This window comes from Heliangelus exortis, chromosome 1 (assembly GCF_036169615.1).
Source record: "Heliangelus exortis chromosome 1, bHelExo1.hap1, whole genome shotgun sequence".
NCBI lineage: Eukaryota > Metazoa > Chordata > Aves > Apodiformes > Trochilidae > Heliangelus > Heliangelus exortis.
The window spans coordinates 121,741,388-121,765,645 of NC_092422.1; the positions used below are offsets into that span (position 1 = coordinate 121,741,388).

The following is a 24,258-nucleotide window of genomic DNA, read 5'->3' on the forward strand; positions in this document are numbered from 1 at the left end:
TAGAAAGTATGGACAAACAAGCAAATCCAGCAGAGACAGACATCAAGATCTTTAGGATACGGGAGCACTGACATACAAGAAGTTGAAAGACCTGTTTGTTCTGTCTAAAAAAAGAAGACTAAACAGGATATCATTAAGGTGTCCTCAGCTACTTCATTTGGTGTGCACAGCAAAGGGAAGGGGGGACAGATACAAATTCCCAACAAGGAAAAGTATTATTAGATACTGGGAATAAAAATCGTAGTTACGGTTAATCAAGAATTGGAGAAGTTTGGCAAGAGATGTTGTGTAATCTCCATTAATGAAGATATTTAAAATTTGACTGTGCAGTTTTCCAAACTATCTGATATAACACCAACATTAGCTCCAACAGCTTCCTGTCTCAGATAAAATGATCAAATCATATAGTTCCAAAGGTCCATATTGTATTCTTATTCTTCATTAAGGGTTGATAGCAATTGTTGCCTGTTCCCTTTGGTTTCTGCTGCAATGACAGTCATTGGTAAAGGTGGCATTGCCCACAAGTAACTACACTAGAGCAGTTCTGGTACCTAGAAGTTTGTTCAGCCTCTGAAAATTAGTGAGTTATCTTTTAGTGGGGCAGAGCTTCAGTTCTCCCAGTCAGGCCATTACCAACATTGTTATTTAGATTTTCATGACAAAAGAAAAAGGTATATTCACAGTTTTGGTTGGATATTGTCCTGTATTGCATCCTAACTTTTGGTACAAGTCCTTTGACCAACTTTTGACTACTCTCATAATTCATATCCAGTAATTAGTGGGGGGACTTGATGGTAGTACTGAATGCAGTTCAGTGTGTCTCCCACATTTCTGTAGGACAGTCAAAAGCAGCCAAGATGTTACTGATGAATCATGTATCCTAGCTCCAAGTTTCATAGAAAGTCTGTGTAGAATGGAAGTGTGATGCACTTGCTTTACATGTCTTAGAAGGGAAAACTCACTGGTTTCAAATGTCTGGATGTATTTACTCCATCATTATACTGTGAGACTTAGTCTTGATCTAATCTGCTTACTGGTGTCCATCTCTGGTTTTTAGATGAAGTTCAGAATAGCTGAAGATGAGAATTTGAATTATCTGGATTTGAAAACAAAGATTACAGATGCAATTTCTATTATGCTTACATTTATACATGGCAGCAAGAGGTGGACCTCAGTTAAAAAAATAAATTAATAAATTAATTTTCATGTAGAATTCCTTTACAGAATCATGGAAGAGTTGATACTGGAAGACACTTCTGGAGATCATCTTCAGAGCTCAGATAGAGCAGGTTGACCAGGACAGTGTCCAGTGAGATTTTTATTATCTCCAAGGATGGAAAATCCACAATCTCTTGGAGCATCCCACTGTACCGTTCAATCACCCTTAGAGTAAAAAAGTGTTTTCTTAATTTCAGGTAGAATTTAATGTGTGGAACTTTGTGCCTATTGGCTCTTGTCTTGTCACAGGGCACCACTTAGAAGAGTCCAGATATGTCTGCTTTACACCTTTCCATCAGACATTTATTGATCCTCCTCAAACCTTCTCTGACTTAAATAGTCCCAGCACTCTCAGCTTCTGCTTTTATGAAAGAGTCTGTAGCTATGCTGATAGTTTGGAATTAAATTTGCAAAATATTTTTATTTTTATTTCTTTTATCCTGAAAAGATACCTTTATTGAAATAATACCTTTAATGAAAGAAAATCCCTTCACATGAAAATAATTATCAAGAAAAGAGTAATTATTTTGTTTATGTATATCACAACTATATCATACCATTATTTTTATGTTTTCATCTTAACTACAAGAAAAAGAAATAACAACAGAAACAAATGCTTTTGGAGGCACTGATTCCAACATGGGGTATTATTACTCTTGTACTGCCTGAATTATTGACCAACTTCACTCATTCAACTTCAAAATATTTTATGCATTACTTATATTTGATAGGATAGTATCAAATAATGTAGTAAAAAAAAAATTATATTGCCATCTTTACAATGCTATATTATTGATCATGATTTGTATTGTAACTATGTTGAATTTTGAATACCGTATTCTTTTAAATCTTAGGTTGACCAGTATAATAAGACTTTAAAATGTCACCTTTGTAAGGATAAAGTCCATGTACTGTCTTTTGGGTAATATGAAATTTTTTTTCTCAAATATGTTACTCAGATACTTATACTTGACGTAGCTCAATGCTGAAGCATGGAAATTATTAACAAAGATGGGAAATGGCCTTCCAAGAATGAATAATCATATTATATGCATATATTTCTTATTTACAGAACCCTGTAAAGTACATAGTATTTAGAATATTATTTTGTCCTGTCTTCTTAGATGTCTGTCTGTGCGTATAGCAATAACCATTTAAGATTATTTGAATTTAAAATAAGATTACATTAAACAGTATGCTAAAAGATGTATATTCTAATTCTGGATTGTATGTATATGGATTATTATTCTTTTATATTTTATTTGAAACCCATAGGTTGGACTCTAAGTTCAGAACTTTATAATTCTTTTAATTCTCAGTGAAACACATCACTAGAAAGTGTAAACAAAGAGTAAAATATGAATATTTCTTTGATTCTGTAACTAATTTTAATTATTATTACTTTTCAAATTGTGGTTGATTTTTACATTGTGACATTGACTCTGATGAAGGAGAACTTTTATCTCTAGAATGTTGCTTTTAGACAGGTTCTGCTTTAGGGTCAGGTTCTGTCTCAGCTTTCCAGAAAAATACTGTTTCATGCTATTCTGTGCTACAAACTTTGCAGTTTGGCTTTATGAGGGTGCACTCTGCAGAATAAGATTCCCTTGTGATTCTGTGTACAGCCAAGCTGCCAAAAATCTTTGAAGCCTAAAATACTGCTATATGTCTAATATACTAAGAGACTGTCATAGTTGGTTTTTTTTTCTCCCCATAAACAGGGAGAAATAATAATATAATTAATTTGAAAAAATTTGAATTAATCAAAGTTGTGCTTATAATAGGGGGACTGTACTTTGTTGCATATCTTCATATCAGGCATAACTAGCATGGTTAAAACATCCACTAATGTGTCTCTTCCCTACTCCATCCTTATACAGAACTATTCACATTGTCTTTCAGCTTTGGGTGAACGTGGCCAAGAAATCAATTCTGTTGTATTACATAGGATTCCAATAATAAACCAGCTACTTTCAAAATTGAAAAAAACAAAGGGTGAACCACCTTGAAGTTAAAGAAAATTTCAAGTGATAAAATATAAAGTCATAAAATGTTATTTTATGTTTATAGCAATAGGGTTTGTTTGTATCTCGTGGTTTGTAAGATCCTTTTCTTCCACAGTATGATTTTTCTGTGGGAAATACCTTTTACTTAATATTGGCAATGACCACTGTAGAATTTTCTAGTTTGGACTCCTTATGACTCTAGGTGTCCTCCCAGTCTCAGGTGGACTGGAGAGTCTTTTTGTCCTAACTATGATGATTAGGTGCAGAAAGATATCTCTCTTGAACTGTTATTGGGGGTGGTGGTGTTTACTGTTGGATGTGCTGAGCTTAGAGGTATTTTCTGACCATGACAATTCTGTAATTCTATACCAAGTTTTCATTTATTTCTCCTCTAAGATTAGAGTTGCTGTGAAGAAATCATAGAAGAGTTCCTACAAAATTCATTCCTCATTATTTCTAAATATTAGAAAGCTTCCAACAGCACTTAAAAATATTGGCTAGGTGTAGTGGACTACATGGTGTCATTCAATAATGTATTTCTGTCACAATCCACAGGCATTATAAGCTTGGGTTTCAGTTGCTTGTGGCCCTGAAAATTACTTTAACACTACTTATACCATATTTTTTCCTGTAAGATTTAAATTTTCTGTAACTGTGGCATGTCCCACTCAGTGGCTCTAAAAGGATGTTCTTTTATTCCAATTTCCTGTCCATGTCTCTCTCTTTTCCTGGAGATACCACTAAGCCTTGCAGCTAAGACCCTCTGGTATTCATGGTAGACTTATGTCTACACTAACATTCTGTTTAAAGTACATGCCAAATATTTCTTTGTAAAATCAAAAGATACAGGAACTTGCATATTGTACTGCTACCATGTGGTACACAAACAAGGAGCTATGAAATTCTTTATCCTGTATTGAGAGCTGGCTAATCTTCCAGATTGGTAAATCTAGTGTAAGATTTGCCTTATGAATTCCTAGAATCTCTGAATACATTATCAGACAATTTGACCTATAATAAGCTTTTGAACTGTGAGTAGGTGATTTAGGACAGCATTCTAAAATTTAATCTTATGACCTGAGCCTTCTAGAAGCTGATCTTTTTGTCTCAGAGATCAATAGAAAAGTGTTCCTTGCCCTGCTTTGACTGCAGTGAGGCCTTGGAATCTCTATTATTGATTACTTCTGTGATTATATTCCCTGATATATACTTTCATCTCCATTTGTTCCAGAGATTCTCAGAGACAGTATGACAGACTGGCACCATGGAAGTGCCTAGTTCCAGGACCTTCTTCATCATGAGTGTGGATATAGAACCTTCACTTTCATCCTTGACCTGTTCCCACAAGACACAGACTTGTTCTTCCTTCTGGAGAGACCATCTATATAGTCACAGGAAATAACTGTCTCTCATAAGTAGGCCAAATTTCCTGTTTAAATAGGTCTCTCTCACTTAGGAGGGCTTCTTTTTCCTTGATTTGTGATAATTGAGAAAGTAATAGTGAGAAATCTGTCAGTTTAGAAAAGGCTTTTGCTGTCTTTAGTTTAAATTGGTTTCCTGCTGGTGGGAATAATTCTTTTTACCCATCTAGTCACTTCTGGATTCCTCCCATATAATTTGGGTGGAAGTTTTTTCCAAGAGCTCTTGTTCCTCTGTAGAACCTGAATTTGGATATTAACATGTGAGAGTTTTTCAGATCTATGCCTACCTTGTGTTTTTGGAACCATTCTTCAAAGACTGGTTGGATTTTTGGTATTTTTTCTGCTAAGAAGTTCAGGATATTCTTGCTGCTATACAATATTTCCTGGAATAAAGTCACTTTGTAGTTTCCTTTCTTAGCTTGATACCAGGAGACTGATAGACTACCTTGCAGGTAAAGTGTGCAATTATGGATGCTCTGCTAGGGATTTCCATCACTCTTAAATATTTTTGTGAAGGAGAAAAGAAATAAAAAAGTTGACTTACCAGTGATAGTATAGTGTTTGAGATATTCACATATATAACTTCTCTTCCTCTTACCCTCTATCCTGGAGTCGGGCAAAGGGTTAAAGGAGGATATAGGGTCAGTTTACCACTCCTCTCTTCTGTGGCCTCTGCTGGCAGGATCAAAAGCCTGAAGCATAAACATGAACTGTGGGCAGTACTCATCAGAAACATTTCATCCTGAATGCATACAGTATTGTTTTTGTATCCTCTAGGCTGAGAAATACTGTTGTTGGGAGACAGGCTTCTGCCAAACCTATGACTGGAATATGAGGCCAGGAAATGTTTCTGGGCACTGGAATGTGATGGAATGTGATGAATGTGCCATGTGGCATTCTCCTAAAGAATGAGCTACGAGGCACAGCTGAAGGATTAGCATGGGCCCAGGGGCCTGATAGACAGTCTGGATGCAGCTGTCCTGTTTGGAATTTTTGAGTAGTGTAGGTGTGGAGTATTCTATACCAGTAGTACCTCAGTGTCAGAAAATAGTTCCAAACTTGTTTAATTTACTATTGCTGATGCAGCCCAAGTTCCTAGGTGGTTTAGACTGGAGGTGACAAGGGAACTAACATGTTATTCGCAGTCTGGCAGAATGGAGATTCCTAACCTGCATACGACCCCTGACATCACTGCTGGGAGCTAAGCAGAGACAGAAAGTTTTAATGATCTGGATTGTACTTCAGTCTCAACAGTTTATGAAAATTCTAGATCCCAGATCGACCACTACCATTTTGTAAATCAAAATGTGCAGTGAAGAGTGAAACAATTGTACCTCTGTTACATGGGACACAAGTACACGTACCACCAGTACTAAATGTGATTGCCTGGGAAATTCATAATGGATTCTAGATTGCTCAGAGTGACTGGGGGATATATGAAAGCCTATCAGAAAAACAGTATCTGTTTGCAAACTTAGAGACAACCCATTATCAGTTTATTTTTAGGTGAAGATTTTTGTGGCAGCATGGTGGCTGCAAAACTGAAGCTGTAGAATTCATCTTGTAAGTTGAAAAAGCCTCCAAAACCATTCTGAAATTATTTAATGCCCTGAATTTGTTATTAACTTTTTGTCTCATAGGTTGCAGAAGTATATGATCAATTAGCTTAAAATTTGTTTTTCATTGTAATTAAAATCTATTACATCATTGACTTTTGAACTGTTAAAGTTTTCTGTTTTACAAAAAGGTCTGAAATTTTGCTTGGGATTTGTTTGCTGTAGATTTGGTATAGTTTAAATTTCTGCAACTATAAAATGCATCCTGGTATTCTGTTGCTGTGCCCAAGGAAAAATTAACCTTTCAGTTTTGTTTGGTTACTCTTTTATTGAAAATGTGTACCAGTTTTCTGAGCATTCAAGCTCTTCTGAACTGACATGATGAAAGTCTATGTGGAATTATTTTGGTCATGGCTGGCAATTCTTTATGCTAATAACAAACCCTCAATTAATTCAGTTTCTCTGCAATATTAAAGGAGTACTGCAGTGTTAGAATTTTTTTTTTTTTTTTTAAATCATAAGTGTGTTATCAATGAAGGTATTTCGTATAAAACTGAGATGAGCTCTCATGCCTTTTGAGATGTAAGGTTTCTTCAGACTCTTTTCAGAGGGCTTCTCAAAAATCCAGAAGAGATTGATATTCTAGTGATGAGGTGTATTTTCAGTATTTATCTTCCACCTGTCTTTCCCTCTCCCCCAACTGGGAAAGAAATGTTCCTGGAACTGCACTAACTTAAGCTGTGTCAGACACACCATCTGAAGTTCTTTGCCTGGATAGTGGGACCAAGGGAGACCAGCCATGAACCAGTAACTAGTCAGACATTACATGAGCAGGACTATTTAAGTAATTAGTCTCTTTCTCTGTACTTTTTGCTGGGTTTTGATAGTTTTTGCTGGGTTTCTGTATTTTTTGCTTTCCTACTCAGGAAAGCTGACTTCAGCAAAGTCTTGGTTTGATTAAATACCTTCCTGGGTAATGCCTCAGTCACTTTTTAAATTTAATTCCACTAGAAGGTTTTATATATATATAAATATATATATTTTTTTTTTCTTTAATATATACATATATATCTATATATAATATAGATAAAATATATATATAAAGTATATATATATATTTAATTTTTTTTTCTGAATATAATTCCAGGTACTACAGGTATTCTTTTGGTCAAGCTGGTGGAAAATATTTTTTCCTCAGCACTTGAAGGAAAACATTACTACTTGATATCAGATTGTGCACCCCATGGTGAAATGATAATTTATTCATTTAACAGTATAATTATACTGTCAAGATTGACCTAGCAATCAAATCTACTTGAAGAAAGTGCCTTAAAATAAGATGTAGAAAAAATTTTTCTTTCCAACATTGGAGAAAATAGAAATTCGAGGTGGATTCACTATAAGGTAAATTCAACAGGAGTCTGTTTTTCAGGGGGTTTTGGGTCTGGAATCTCCTAATAGTTACTATTGAGAAGCCTGCAGAGCACTTAGCCCATATGTGTATCACAAGCCATCTTCATCATTCACTAGAAATCTACACCCTTCTAGAGCTTTCACAAACAAGTATCCCTTCCTCTCTGCAAATTATATAAGTTTAATGACTATTAATGTAATAGAAGAAAATAACTATGATTAATATGTATGAAAAAAGAAAACAAAATGTAATCAGCCAACTCGTAAGTGCATTTTGTAACCATATGTGGTGTATCACTTCTCCTGTATATGTTGTAGGCCAGTCTATCCTTACATGTTCCATTTAGTTTATCACTTAAGTTATTTTGTCAAAAATTGTTCTTCTATTGCTGTATTATATAAAGAGCTAGGAACACTATTTGCATTAAACACAGCTGAACAAATCATAGTAATTATTTTGAGCCCTGCAGGTACCATGATGCTAATAGTAGATTCTATGGAGAGGGAGTTGGGATGAATCATTTTGCATGGTGTCTCACTGTGGAACTGGGATCTCTGCTCCAGTTTTTCTCAAAAGCTGTGTTACTGAGAGCAACATTTGCACCCAAGTTTGGATTTTCCAGATATTTCCCACCAGCGAGGCAGTTCAGCAAGAACATTACATTATTCCTTCAGTGGCTGAATCTTATATTTTACATAATGGTATCTGCCAAACCATATTTTGTGCCGTGTACTATTAGGTCTGTTTTAAGGAGCATGAAAATGACAAGATTATTCAAACAAGTGTTTTTCCCCAAGTTCAGCATTTTTATTGTATGATTTCTGAAAAGCTCATAATCCATGGGTCTGCAATTGAACAGAGCACTTGCAATACTTAAGAGAGTAGATTATTTTCTAGAAAACATGCCCCAGTAGAACTATTTGAGGTACGAAGAATATTTAGTTTCTTTGTTAGTATTTGATTGTTTTTGTAGAGTTAAGAAATGGTGTTCACTTTATAGACACATATCGAAATAAGTGGGGTTTTTTTGTTCTTTTGAAGCTGTTTGAAACTCTGCATCACCCAGATCTTCCTTTGTAGTAGAAGCTTCTCTGTCATTTAAACCTCTTAGTCTTGGATTTCATATCTACATTTGATAAAATTTTTAAATAGAAGAGAAACAATAATTGCTAATGGATTTGAATAGATATTTCTAACATCAATACAATGCAGATTTAGTGAATATTTTTACTGAAATTCAGATTTTGATCAAGATTCCTTTCAGTTACCTTATATCTTGCAAAAATGTAATGTTGCAAGCTTCTGATACTCTCTTGCCTATGGAGTCTCAATAATTGAGGAATTATTCTAGCAGAAAGCAAAAATGTTGTCTACGTGTTGGATGTATGTTATAGGTCATTGATAGACTTCAAGAGCCTTAATATCTCAGGATTTGTATTTTGGAAATTAATTGCTGGAGCTGCACTCTTTCACTGTTCTGAGTTTAGTTCAAGTTTACGGTGGGTTGTTGAAAAGGACTGGAGATGGCTAACTGCTCTTGTGAGATGAATATATGGAATTTTGGACTGAAAGTTATGAAATTGTGTAGATAGTTGCTGTAATACCACGTGGACATAAGTGCAAGATGTAAAACTTTTAAATCTGTTAACATTCTCATATATTTAAATGAGTGACATATGGGTGATTGATTTTGTTGATGCAGGGATTAAGACTCTAATATAGGTTGATTCCTGAATCTCCTTTGCAAATCTCAGCATAAACTAAGAATGAGGTGTGATATGGCCTTCAGAAATCAAGAGGAAATGGAATAGTGTATTTTTTCTGATGTCGGTTTTTCCAGTGTCTGATACAATTACTCATGTTTGAGGAAACACAGATTAGGAAGGACAAGATATTAAAGCCAGCTGAACTGCAGATTCTGTAGACGGCAAGTTCTGTTCTGTGTCTCCTGGAGGTTTAGCAAAGAATGTCATCTCAGGTAGGTTTCTAGGATGAATAATCTTCAATTCTGGAATGAGATCATAGTTCTAACAGCATCCATATTTCAAAAATTTGTGGTATATATTGTTACTCTACCAGTGCTGCTGCCAGTGCCAGAGCTTCAGGAACTTTTATTCCACTTAAACAACTGCCAGTAAGTATTCTAGGATGCAGAATTAATCATTTAGAGGTTTTAAAATCTCCTTTTATAATAAATATTGACTTTATCTGTCTGTGATAAGAATGTGTTAAAAATTTCAAATAGCATGAATTTATGATGGGTAGTAATGCTATGCTGGACCTGTAAAAATATACGCTGGAAAAACACTCTATGACTTTTCTTATTAAAAATTGAAGGACATTTGAATTAGAAAAAAAAGTGACGAAAAGAATATTACTTCTAACAAAATATGTCTTCATATTGGTATTCTTCAGAGAAAGAGAAATGTGTCTTTGCTTCAGTTTGTTTCTGAGATGGGAAATATTAGAGTGGGTTTTTTTGATTTTAGTATCATCTTTTTTTTACTAAAAAAGTCAAAGAGATCTGTCTGAGAATGTCCAAAGAAAATACTGATGATTTATACTATAATTCAGTGTTCTTAGGTATATTCATATAAGTGTATCTTACAATCATGAGCTATTCAAGGAATTTCAAAACCCTTCAGAATATCCATTTCCATTTCTGTGGTTACAGAAAAATGATTATTGTTTATATAATTTCGCTAAATAGGAGCTGTCTGGGAAGAGTTGAAAGAACCCAGCATGTATTTATATGGAGAGTTCAAGATAGGTATATACATATGAATATATGTGTTATAAATTTAAGCTGGAAAAAAAGTTATACTCAAGTATGTCTGATTATTTTTGTTTGTCTCTTGTATGGCTTAATATTACATAATACAGTGAAGCCCTGATCCCGGTTGATCTTGATCAATTTATAGATCTTATACAAAGCCTACAGGTCTGATTTATTATAAATATTTAGAATCCATCTACCTTATATATGTAGGGCAACCAAACTCGTGATACATAGGGTATGGATTTGCTCTCCATAGGAAGAATTAACCTGATGTACTGATATTCAGCATCAGCCATATGCAGATTGCTCACACCAGATAAAGTCGTACCTGGGGATATAATTTACAGCATTTTAAAAACCTGGTTCACATTGCTTGAACATGAATGATTTAACTTGTTAAAGATACTGCCTGCTGATCTGGTTTTGGACTGACTCTTTTCATAATTCAGTTATTAGCTGTTCTCACAGTGTTCTTGTGCAGGATGATACCAAATGAGAGTTAACATTTTTTCTTGTCAGGATGACTGGATTCTCAAGGACAGAACTGTGGAGTGGATCCAAGTATCTGTCTGACTCATCATGGACAAGCTGGAGTTACTAAGGTTGTCTGTGAACTAAGCAAAACCCCAGTCCGTCCTTACAGACAACTGGAATACAGAGGGAGCCTGCTGTCATAACTGATGAAAGCTTTCTTTTTTTTAGCCATACCAGGAAAATTGGTCCTGACTGCAAGGATAAGCCAAAACTAACCAGTATTAGTCAGGAACATACTGCTCTCTGAATATAGTTACAGTATTATGCAGCATACACATTGAGTGTACTTCCAAATAAGTAGTCCATTAAGAATGATGAAGCAAAGCAGGTTAGATAAAGGTAAAATGCAAAGCGACCTGTTATATATGTGACAGATTCTTTTAATGAAGCACGTCCAAATTATTCCCTATTCCTTTACATCACATCATCAAGAAGTCAGACTTTCTCAATTACATTTATATGTGTTACCTCAGTTTTGTAACATTTAAACTAATATAACTGGGTTCTCTATCAAAATAAAACAGTATACCTTCAAATACAATTTATTTAAACTTCAAGAAAACTGATTTCTACTTCTAGTAGATCATCTAGTTCAGACGACGTTTTCAGGTTTAGTTTATTTAGTTTTTACCATACAAAGTAATCAACTGAGTACTCAGCTGGCACTGAGTACTCATGAACATGTTTTTCTAGGTAGATTCTTTCCTAAACCGAATGTACCTAAATTTGCATGTACTTAAACATTCACAGTGTGTCTAATCTGCAGATTAGAACACACCTCCCACTGGTCTAAGTCTGCCATACAAGACTGTATTTCTCTAGCATTTTTAATGCACATGTTCAAAGTTGGCTACAAAACCAATATACTTTGTGTGGCTTCTGCAGAAGCCTGCTGCTTATCTTTTGGTCTGCAAAATTTAACTTCCCCCCGTGTCTCAAGTGACAGCCAACTCCTTGAACGATCTCAGCCTCAGAGACACGTGGAGACACAGCTGACTCCCAGGCTCCTTCACCTACTTGCCAACTAGTCCAGATTGATCTTCATTAGCAATTACTTGCCATGCACACAGTTGCAGGCTCCATGGACACATGGGCCTTTGGACCCATGGTTTCACTCCAGCTTCTGGTACCCAGACCCTCTTTTGCTCCATCTTCTGGCAACACAGACACATGGGATCACTAAACCATCGTCTGTCCCAGTTGCTGGTAGCTGGACCACAGAGAACAGGGAAATAGAGATGGAATTTGGTACAACTGAGTGCAGGACATTGCCAGATAATTATTCTGTAGAGCCAACTATATACATAATTTTCATCCCCTTATCCCTCTGTTTCTCACACTGTTTCCTCCCCAAATCACCTTTCCCTGCCCTTCATTCCTCCTCTAAATGTCCTCCAGGAAGTATTGCTCAATCCAGTGTGTCCCATAACCATAGACAGTAACTCCTTTCAGACCAAAATGTGCTCCAGCATCACCTCATCTTGATGGTTGTCACTCCTGGAAAACAGGATGGACGTTCTCACAGTACAGTCCTGGGAAGGGCCATAACAGGGTGCCTTTCTTCTATGTCCGTAATTTTGGTTTCTGCCTGCTGTTGTGCTGCTGTGCTCTGCTAAGTTTTAGAGTGCCTTTAATGTGCTGATGGTTCTTCTGTGGTAAGCTTGAGAGCAGCTGAGCTGGAGTATTACTTGATTCTCTCACTTGACATTTTGCTTTGTGTTCCTTTGTGGATGTACACAGGAGATGTTTGTCATATAACGTTATGTATATGAAATTTTGTGGAGTTTCTATCTATCTCTTTACTGTTCTATCCTCTTCTTTGGGTACTTCACAATCACAATGTCCTCATATGCAGGTTCTGTGATTTCTTCCCTCTCAAATTTCTTTACAGTTGCTTTTTAAGTCCTAACTGTCAAAATATTCTATTAGAAGGCCTTTTGTATTTCCTTCAGTTGCAGTTCTTCTGTTGTCCTAAAGTTATTCAAAGGATAAGGCCACATTGACTCTGGTGAGACTCATCATGGCTAAGGGTCTTCTGGAAATACAGGACTTGTGTGTCTATTTGGGATTACACCTCTTCTCAGATACACATTGACCTTCTGTCATTTATAACCAGCTATTTCTTAGTTCTTTCAACTACAGAAATTGTAGATTAATGGGTGGAAAGATGGATTAATGATTGTACTAGCCTCATATTTCTCCAGTCATAAGTAATGTTGGAAATAGCAAGAATGATAATAGGCAACTATACTATATTACCTATTTGGCACTAAAGTTATTTGCATACTTTTAAATGCTGCCACCCTACTCCAAATTTTAGTCTAGGGCAGATGTAGTCGGTTAAATATCTCAATGTTCATTTAGCTATGAAATTTCACAAAACCTGAAAAAATGTAATTACAGGTAAAATACTGTATTTTGAGTCTTACATTGTTGTACGTGATGCCTTTGTGACAAAATGCTTTTTTAAACTATCCTTTTTACCTCCATGCATGTGTTATCACTTTAGGCCCTGGTTCTACAGTTTGTATATTTTTAAAAAAGATCTTTTTCTAAGCAACTGTTGTAGCTTTTCACAGAGGAAAGAAGCCACAGAAGACACAAAACATAACAGTAGTGCTAAATTCATGATGTCATGAGTTTGTGATTTTTTTTTCTTTTTTATACTGGTTTATATCCATCTTCATAGGTATTACTATTTCCACACATATAATTCCTTAGACAGGTTTTCAAAGGCAAACCCACAAGTGCTTCCTCAGTAAGTTTGCAAATCACACCAAGTTGGTTTGAAGTGCTGATCTGCTGTAGGGTAGGAAGGCTTTGCAGAGAGACCTGGACAGGCTGGAATGATGGGCTGGGGCCAGTTGTGTGAGGTTCTACAAAGCTAAGTGTTGGGTCACAGCAACCCCATATAATGCTGCAGGCCTGGAAATCTGCCCATGTGGAAAGGACCTGGGGGTGCTGGTTAACACCCCACTGAATATGAGGCAGCAGCATGCCCAGGTAGCCAGGAAGGCCAACATCCTGGCCGGCATCAGAAATAGTGTGGCCAGCAGGAACAGGGAAGTGATTGTGCCCCTGTACTTGGCATTGGTGAGGCCTCACCTGGACTTCTGTGTTCAGTTTTGGGCCCCTCAGTACAAGAAGGACCTTGTGTTGCTGGAGTGCATCCAGAGAAGAGAAACCAAGCTGGTGAAGGGTCTAGAGAATAAGTTCTATGAGGAGAGGCTGAAGTAACTGGGATTGTTTAGTTTGGAGAAGAGCAGGCTGAGGGGAGATGTATCACTCTCAACAACTACCTGAAAGGAGGTTGTAGTGAGGTTGGTGTTGGCCTCTTTTCCCAAGTAAATAACAATAGGAAGTTGCACCAGGGAAGCTTTAGATTGGGTATTAGGAAAAACTTCTTTACTGAAAGAGTAGACAGCCACTGGAACGGACTTCCCAGGAGGGTGATGGATTTACTGTCCCTGGAAGTATTTAAAAAATGCATAGATGTGGCCCTTAGGGACATGGCCTTGTGGGCATGGTGGGGTTTTGTCTGGGTTGGCAGTTGGACTCAGTGATGTTAGAGGCCTTTTCCAACTGTGATGATTCCGTGATGCTTTGATTATGCTTTGATTCTGGATCAATTGATGATTATACCTTAGATAGGCTAGATGGGAGCAGATGACTCTTCTTTAATTTGTCTTAACATTTATGTTCTTGGTTAACATTCAAAAGGGGCTGTATGTAGACTGGAGGCTTCTACAGTAGCTGCAAGAAGAAAGCCTTTTCTGAATTTCAGGCAGAGGGAATAACAGATAAAGACTTTGGAAGCATCCCAGTAGTATAGTATTTTTTGTTAATGTCTACTGTATCTCCCTAGTGAGGAATCAAACATGTCTCTCTCTGCCCCTTTCTTAGATATCCCAACTTGTTCTTCAAGTTTCCAAGTTGAAGTGTGTAATTCCTTGATAGTAAGGGAACAGATATCTGAGATGATTTTTGTATCTTACACATATGCTGCTTGGGGACATTTCCTTTACCTCTTGAAATCTTCACTGTCAAAGAAAGATGGAGGCTGGATCTACCTTTAATTATTGTCTGCTCTCGGTTCCAATCTAATTTTATATCACAATGATAAACTTACATAATATAGGCCACACATGTACATCTTGCACAGGTAACTATCTTGTAAAACCTTGTCCTTTTTCTGAAATTAGATTGGTTGGATTAACTTGGTCATACACCTAGGAAGAGGAAGAACGATCTATGTTTGTCATCTGTTTTGATAACAGGCAATGCACACTTGCAATGAAATTCATTCATGATATCCAGCTGCTAGCAGACATCAAGCTAACAGTCCTGAGACCTATAGACTTAGAGTTTCTCACAGAGGTAGATAAATTTTAATGTAAGCTATTGAGGGAGGAAGTAGTTTCTTGCACATAACTCTACCTCATCAGCAGACCACTGTGTAGGATTGAGACCTACTTGTATTGGAGCCACTCTAGGTATGAGAATCAGTAAATGTTGTTTATGTATAAAAAACCCTCATAATATTTACTATATTCAATATTTCATGTTAAATAAAAATCACCACTTGAATGGAATAAGTATGGAAATAAAATGGCAATTCAGTGAAGTTGTGTGGTTTTCTAGGCTTGCATTATTTATGGCCAAGATCAAAGCTAAAGAAAACAAGTGGCATAAATTGCTTTAGACACTGAACTTGAATAACACACTTAATCCCATGAATTACTTGACCACAAATTTTGTTGTATTATTTATATTGATACAATGAAAAATCAGGAGTCAAAGCAAGCTAAGCACATTCAAGACATTACAAAATGAAATGTTGTAAAGTCTCACAGTGATACAACAAAAGCGCTTAAACAATTAGAATTATATAGGCAATAAGTTTTTAAAATGCAGTTAATATTAATTGAATGGATAATGCCTCTGCCCTTTTTAAATTAAAAAATATTATTTTAATTTTGAATTAAAAAATTTAAGTTACTGCATGCAGCTGCTGGTTTTAATAGTGAAAAGATCTAAGAATTATTTGAGACATCACCACTTTTGTCAATTTAAGAGCTACAGTTGCACTTTCTCAAAAAGAATCATAGAATGCATTTTTTGGTGTTAATTTTCCATGTACAACTTTTGAGTATTTTATTATTATATCATATTACATCATTATTACTACATATATAATATAATATAATATAATATAATATAATATAATATAATATAATATAATATAATATAATATAATATAATGTAATATAATAATTTATTATTATTTTTGTTATGCTTTAAAATGCCTTTCTAAAAGTTTTTGTGGTTTTTTTTCACTGTCACTAAGGGCAAATATTTAAATTTACTTTCCCTGAAGTAATTTGAAAATAGATCTAAAATCCAGCAAAGTAGTGTCAGTAATAGGTAAACCATACACGAAAAAGACAAGTACTCCTTTTTATGGGATAATATATCTCATTTAACATTGGATTCCATCAAAGAGAAATCTGTAAAAAGCAAAAAAACCCCGCATTTATTGGAATGAAAATTATTAATTTGTATGGTTTAGGGCAACATAAAAAGGACATACATCTGCTGGAACAAGTCCAGAGAAGGGCCACAAAGATGACAGTTTGATGTGTTTGTGGATAAAATAGAGAATTCGAGGTGATTTGCTGTTGTTCAAAATAAGTAAAGTTATTATTTTGTGTCTGAATAAATGCTGATATATGTTATTGTGTAAAAGTTGCATTTTCAAAAGACTCAGTAAAATTGTCTGTATGTTTTCTATATGCTCAGTATACCTGACTGAAAATGTATATGAAGGTAGCAGATCACTAATGGAAATAGGAGCTTGGCTATGTGCTCTAATAACTTTAGGCAATGTGTTCCTGTCAGATTAACAGCAATAAACATGGAAGTTTTTGAAGAATTTGGCTCAAAACAACATAAGTTCCTCTAATACATTTTTTCTATGTAATCAAGGAACAATAAAGTAATTAGATTTATCTGAGTTGTTTGGTCTTTACCACCAATGTCAGCGGGAAAAGGGTGAAGTTTAGTATTTTCCCCTATTAAAACTGACCTGGCAAGATGAGATTTACTCCTGTAGTCCTGAAGAGCCAGAGGGTCTCTAGGAAGAGCTTCCAAAGATATTGAAGATCTGGGAAAGAAGGTGAAGGGAGGAGTAGGAGTGGTAAGGGGATTCTAAGTTTCTCTCAACACTCATTCTGGCCTGTATCAGGAACAGCGTGGCCAGCAGGTCCAGGGAAGGGATTCTACCACACCTTGAGTCCTGTGTCCAGTTCTGGGCCCCTCAGTTCAGGAAGGAGATTGAGGTCCTGGAGCAGGTCCAAAGGAGGGCAACCAGGCTGGTGAAGGGACTCGAGCACAGATCCTATGAGGAGAGGCTGAGGGAGCTGGGGCTGTTCAGCCTGGAGAAGAGGAGGCTCAGGGGAGACCTCATCACTCTCTACAACTCCCTGAAAGGAGGGTGTAGCCAGGGGGGGGTTGGTCTCTTCTCCCAGGCAACCCTCAGCAAGACAAGAGGGCACGGTCTCAAGTTGTGCCAGGGGAGGCTTAGGTTGGACATTAGAAAGAATTTCTTTACTGAGAGCGTGATCAGACATTGGAATGGACTGCCCAGGGAAGTAGTGGATTCTCCATCCCTGGAGGTTTTTAAAAAGAGACTGGATGTGGCACTCAGTGCCATGGGCTGGAATTGCAGCGGGAGTGGATCAAGGGTTGGACTTGATGATCTCTGAGGTCCCTTCCAACCCAGCCAATTCTATGATTCTATGATTCTCAGCAGGGTTTCAACCCTAAAATATGCAAGCAAGGACACCATTGTCTGTACATCTCTGTAGGAAATTATTCCATCATGCATGGTTCTTGTTTTGTTGCTAAGGAGTGTACCTGTGTGCTGAAGATTAGCCGAATTAACTTAAGAATTCCTTTCTTTTGTGATCATATGTGTATAACAACAGCTACTTTGCAATTATTTTTTTTTGCATGTAGCAAAAAGCATAGCGAAATAACAAATCAATCAGCTAGCCATCTTTTTCTTTAGTCTGTCATTTTCATATCACTTTTCAAATGCTACTCTTTATATGTGATTATCTTCATCTCATAAAAAAGAAAAACTGTTAATTTTATTACCAAGTAAAAAGTATTTCCAATTAATATTTGACACGAATCAAAAGGTCAATATTCTTTGTCAACAGTGAGAGTAAACTGCAATAAGAAGGTCTTTCAGCTTTTGGCAACAGTGTAAGAAGCATAATAAACTTCAGTTTATGTATGCCTCACTTTGACAAGTTATAATGGAAAAATCTAATTGATGATCCTGTTTTAGTTCAGAGGTCTAATTCATTATTGACTGAATACTGATTTTTTTGCACAGAAAGTAGCTTTAATTACATCCAGAAAATTCATTAAGAGATTGAAAGATTTTCCTAATTTACTGATGTACATAGGGTAAAAATCCTATGGAAATCCTAACTTACTAATGTATGTAAAAATAAGAAGGTTGATTATGGACTGAATCAAAGCATTAGGAGAAACATGTTTTTAAGAACACTCAATATTCATATTCTAAAAAGTTGCTAATATTCTGTCAAAATCTTATTTTCCGGAGGCTGAATGGTAATTTGTTTTGTTCCAAGTTCTTCCTATTGTTGCTTTCACAGTAACTATTGAAGTGTCACTCAGATAAATCAAGGTGTTTGATAATTCCTCATATATTATAGGTGTTTATGGTGCCAAAGATGAGTTCTTTAGATTTTCTCTATCCCAGTTTTCTAAGAAATTAGTTGCTTTTTTATGGTGTAAGAATATTTGCACGTTGACCAATCCAAATTTGGTCAGACTAGAACATAAATATCCAATGTATATACTGAACCTGTATTCATTTTGTAGGAAATGATGTTGTAAAACCATAGCTGTGCTTGGCCTCCCAGGGAGGGATTTCTGCACTGTCTCAAGGGAAAAGAAATGCCTACAGCCCAGGCCTGCCCATATCTTCTGTGTTCTTTCATCTGATAACCAAATTCTAATTTTGAGCGTGGCTTTTGGTACCGTTTGGGAGCTGACAGTGATCAGTCTGCCCATCCTGTCTCATCTTTCTGAGTCATCAGGATTTACTTGCTCTCCTTTGTCCTTTATCTACCAATGTCAGTGCCCTGAGAAGCTTCACATAGGTACATTGATATAATCATTAATCAAGTTTCAGTTAAAACAAACAAGAAAATCAGTATAGTTTCAGTTGACAAATGTTTCCTAAGACTGGAGTCAGTAAGTACAACAATGCAATAAAGAGTGCTTGGATTAAAGGAGAAAAATAGAGGAGAAAAAACCCAGGGGTTTGGTAGTTTTCTATGTTTTTTTATGTTTTTAAATTATTTTTAAAGGCCTAATGCACCATAAATAATATATGAACTCATGGATCCCTTGCATTTAAAAGAAAAAACAACCAACAGACGAATCCTAACAACTGCAAACCAAACCAAGCAAGCAAACAAAATCAAGGAAATTAATATTCTGGTTCTTTATGTATTTCTTTTAATATTTAAAATATTACTTTCTGTACAACTTCAGTTTTCTACTTCATTCTCCTGTAAGCTGGTACAAATCAAAGGAAGAAAGTAAAATCCAATAAATAAGAAAAAACCTAATAAAGTATTATGTAGAAGCGCAGAATATTGATAGATAAGGACTTCTTTCCTTCCATCAGATAGGACAGCCTGTCTTTGCCACATAAATAACATCTGTCTATTATGGAAGAGCTATAGTTCATGAAGCTAAATAGTTTATTTTAATTGGAAAGATTAGAGTGACTTTTGTAGCTGGAAGTTGCCTTCTGTATAAAAGATCTGTAGATGTTTGAGAAGATAAAAAAACCAAACAAACCACTTCATTTTTTGCTTCTTTACACCCAGGAAAACATTTCAGTCCTATTTTTCCAAGATACTAAATTGCAGGGAGATTGTAAGGTAGCCATCTTACTGCAGAACACAGTGTATCACACAGGTAATACTTTATGCATGCAGTATTACTTATGGGAAAACAACTGTTTCAATTTATGAGCTAATTAATCATTCAAATATACACAATAAAACAGACTAGTCTGCAGTACTAGTACTCCATTGGTAATAAAATAGAGATTTAGTAGTAAAGAATTCTTAAAAAGCATTTGTTAAGCACAACATGTCATTTTATTGATGTAGAACATGAAAAATACCAGTATGAAAAACTCTTTTTGCCTATTAGCTTCAAATTATTTTTTTTAAACAGCAGCACTTAATTCTAAGGTATGAAGTGAAATAAAAATATTGCTTGCCAATGAATGTTTCAGTCTGTATTAGAAGCTGAAAAAAATAGACTGTAACTCAGGACTCATAATCTTGTTTGTGCTCTAGAAGTAATACTAATGACTGAAAACTGTTACAGAATAAAAAAAATAAGTAGAAAATTGCTTCCTCAAAGGGTACAGTTAGCTTCAAATGTAGTCAGCAAAAAACATGCAAGTATGCAATGTGTCTCTGGTATCCAACTTTCAGGTTTGGTGTGGGGTTTTTCTGTTTTGTTTTTTTGGAGGTTTGGTTTTTTTTTGGTGTGTATTAGCAGTCCCATTTTTCTAATTTTAATAAAAAAATCACCTTTACTATTTTGTGAACATTATAGATCATGAAACTGATTGCACTGGACATATAATGAAGCTGACTGTGAAACAAATACAGTAAAATACAGGAAGATGGTAGAAAAAGAGAAGCATCATTTATTGTACTTTTTTTTAATATATACTTAAATTTATTTAACAATATAATTGGTTAAAATCAGAGCTAAATATAAAGCCAAGTAAAACCAGTAAATTTACTGTCTCATGATTGGATCTCACTAATATTACCTTTGTATGTATCTAAAGTAACTGACCTAAAGTCAATGACTATATATTTTTTAAAAAAGTAGTGCAAAAATTATATCCTCAGTATTACCATAGTCATACTGGAAGGACAGATCTAATTGAAATGACAGAATAGTTATTAGTCTTCGAGATTGCCCTACATAAAGTTCATGACTGGAATGTATAAATTATTTTTATAAATAAATTATACTGATAGCAACATGACATTTTAAGTTCAAGATAATTTGTCTCTTCAAGTTTAATCTCACTTGCTACAGAGGTTATTTATACATCAAATTTCTGACTTTTCTTTACTTTCTGAGCCAAAAAGAAATAACTTTGCAATTGTGATTTATTTACAGCATCTGGCGAGGACCAAATATAAACTGCACAGACAGCTCAGGCTATACTGCTCTGCATCATGCAGCTTTAAACGGACACAAGTAAGTGCCTCGTGTTGAGTTTTTATGTAGGTTGGTATTAAACTGTGTAACTTAAAGAATATATAGCATAACATCGAGATTTTCACAGGAAGTCCACAGTAAGGACCTGATCAAAACCCATCTGAAACAGAGTGATTTACACTACCTTTAATGTGATTTTGGACTGTCTGTAAGAGAGCATAGGAATATGTAATAATTGTACGTTTGGTTTCCTCATTTTTCAATTTTTGCCTTCTCTAGGATGTTTCTTAATTTGTGTTCTAGATTAATCTTTTGGTGAATGTAGGACATTCTGCTTTTGAATATAGAAATTAAAATATTGGTAAACTAGATATTGTGAATTTTGCAAACTTTTACTTCTGTTGCAATATTCAGTTTCATTCATTCATGTACTTTTCTTCCATAAAATTAGATCCAAATCCTTTGCATAGTTTATTAAACAGCCATTTTTAGAAAGGGAGGTAATCACTTTTCTCTTCTGTATAGTTTATGGATTGCTTTTTGTGCTATTGAACATTTTTGACTGACAGAAGCCCAAGCCCTTGCAAAGACTGCTGGTTTTAAATGAATTACATATGGTTTTAGCATGTTTAATACTGACTGTAAATTCAGCAAAGTAAAAATATTGCTGTATAAACACGACTCTACTAGAGATTTCAAGTGAATCCTGGCATTATAAACTATACAGGCCCAAAATATACAAAAGCCAAATAGCATGGATTTTGTGACTGGCTTCTGTGACTCTCTACCCTTGCAACAGGGTAAGTAGCAATTAGTGAGATTACATTTATACCTGCTGCTGTAAAGTAAACTGAAATACCTCATGAAGTATTTAATGAGAAATCATGATAGATTAGGACCTGCTAGCCAAGTCGTCATATTACTTGTGCTACAATGGGAGCACTGTCAGCAAGAGAATTGGACAGTTTTGTTGGTCATAATTTTGTTAGTCACTACAAGTAACAATAAATAGCTTTACACTGTTGGATTTGAAACTTGATACTCAAAATCAATATTGGGTATAATCAGTTGACATGAGAGCCTTACTACTTAGGAGAAGTTCTTGTTCTTTGAAAACTTCTGGGGGTTTAATTTTTCATACTTTGTATTAGTATGAACCTGAGAGATTTCAAAGGAAAAGATTCAAAGGATTTTCAGGAAAGATGAGAACATGAGACTTAATGACCTGACAAATAATTTGTGACTGGGACACTTGTTGAATTCGTGTTCAAGTCCCTGCTTTATCATTGTGTGTGTGATGAATTCCCTTTTTCTTAGTTATTCTGGGATAGTTCTCTTTGCTTTTGAAACTAATCTGCTTTATGTAAGTAATTAAATCATATCTGGGGCAGGGACTTGAATCTCAGTCTCCCTAAGTAATTTTACTTAGCCCAGTAATGTTACTGGGCTAAGGACTCTCAGTTTTCTCCTCTCTGAAATTTATTTCTATGAAATGAAAAAGTTCTGACTGAGCACTAAAAAAGACTCACCCTTGAGAAGTGTGATGGGTAAGGGCATTCTTGAAGGATGAAGGAGACCTAGGTACTGTTTTGTAGCTTGAATATTGCAACAGACTCTTCCTAATAAGTGTTGTATATCACTATCCATACATTTCAGTTGTGGAGGATTTTTTGTTGTTGTTTTCCCCCCACATATTTCAATTTCTCTTTCCGTTGATTTGTGTACCTTTCAAACTACTCAAGTACCTTTGTCCTGCATTAGATGATCTACTGTAAGACCATCTGTTACAACACAAGAAGTCTCTCAAAACTTACTCATATTAAAAAGTCTTGGGAGTTACTTTTCTGGATGTTTTGGTTCTTCCCTCTGGAGTTTCTCTTTCTTTGTTGTTTTCACATCCTTTGAGCTTGCCAGTTTAAACAAAATCCAGCTTAAAGTCTCCCTCAAAACTTTGATGTGATGACTGCAGTATCTCTATGATTTCTTTTGGAGGAAATTGGTTTCTTTTGACCTGGAAATGTTCAGTCTTGTCACATTTTTCTTTCAGTAGACAATGAAATGAGATTCCATCAAGATTGGTAGAACTATTGCCTTGGGATTTACATTCTGTCTTAATTTATAGTTAGGGTCTTAATTTATAGTCATAACATAGGTCACACTGATCTCCTTCCACCTCCCCTCACCCCCTAAATTTGTAGCAAAATTGGTGTCAGTGTTTCCATATTCAGCAAAATGTGGATGGAACTGCCCACACTGGATCATAGATGCTATTAACTTAATAACTAAGTCCTGACTGTGTCAAACTATGAGAAGACGAATGGAGAGATATGAGAGAATCAATTTAATTTTTGACATAGTTGATAACCAGTCATCATACCACAGCTGATTTTTAAGTTTAACCTTTGAAGTTAAGTACAGGAGACTGCTTAAAACCAGGAAGGCAATATACCAGCTTATACTAATCTTTCATTTAATGTATGATAAGCCACACTGAAAATACTGGAAGAAATATAATAAGGATAAAAATAATATAAATAACTTTTTTCCTCACTTTTCTCAGGAGAGAGAAATGAAAATAGAGGCAGTGATTCTGTAGAAGACAGCATATGTGTAACTAGATCATCATGAAATTGTTTCCTCCAAAAGAACTCTTGGAGACAATGTTTTAAAGAAGAAAACCTGTTACTTTTAAGCCTTACTGCAAGAACCCTGTCCATAAACGTACCCTCTTGTCTCCCTGCCTTCAGAACTCAGCAATAAATGGGGATAGGAGTATTTCTCTGCCTCTAGTGCCTGGAAGGTTTGTCTTGGGGGACATAAATGTGGCCTTGACTGTCAAATTCTAAAAATGTTTCCATGGCCAGATGGTCCTGTTTAAAGAAACAGCACCAGATAACCGATGATAGTATTGTTGCTGCGTTTTCACAAGAAGTAAGAATCACTACAATCTATAAAATTTTGGTTATGTTTTACTATCTATTTCATTCTTATAAATGATTGGTCTTCTTTTGTAGCAGTTTTACTT

The 24,258-nt window shown here is 35.5% G+C and overlaps 1 protein-coding gene across 4 annotated transcripts in view; it reads left to right on the plus strand.

The window, feature by feature from the left end:
• Nucleotides 1–24,258, plus strand: part of ANKS1B (ankyrin repeat and sterile alpha motif domain containing 1B) — a 414,385-nt gene that overhangs the window by 28,397 nt on the left and 361,730 nt on the right. For all 4 annotated transcript variants that reach the window (XM_071764199.1, XM_071764208.1, XM_071764216.1 and 1 more), the window contains exon 2: nucleotides 21,192–21,272. In XM_071764199.1, coding sequence (XP_071620300.1) covers nucleotides 21,192–21,272 — 81 coding nt within the window. The remainder of the gene's footprint in view (nucleotides 1–21,191; nucleotides 21,273–24,258) is intronic.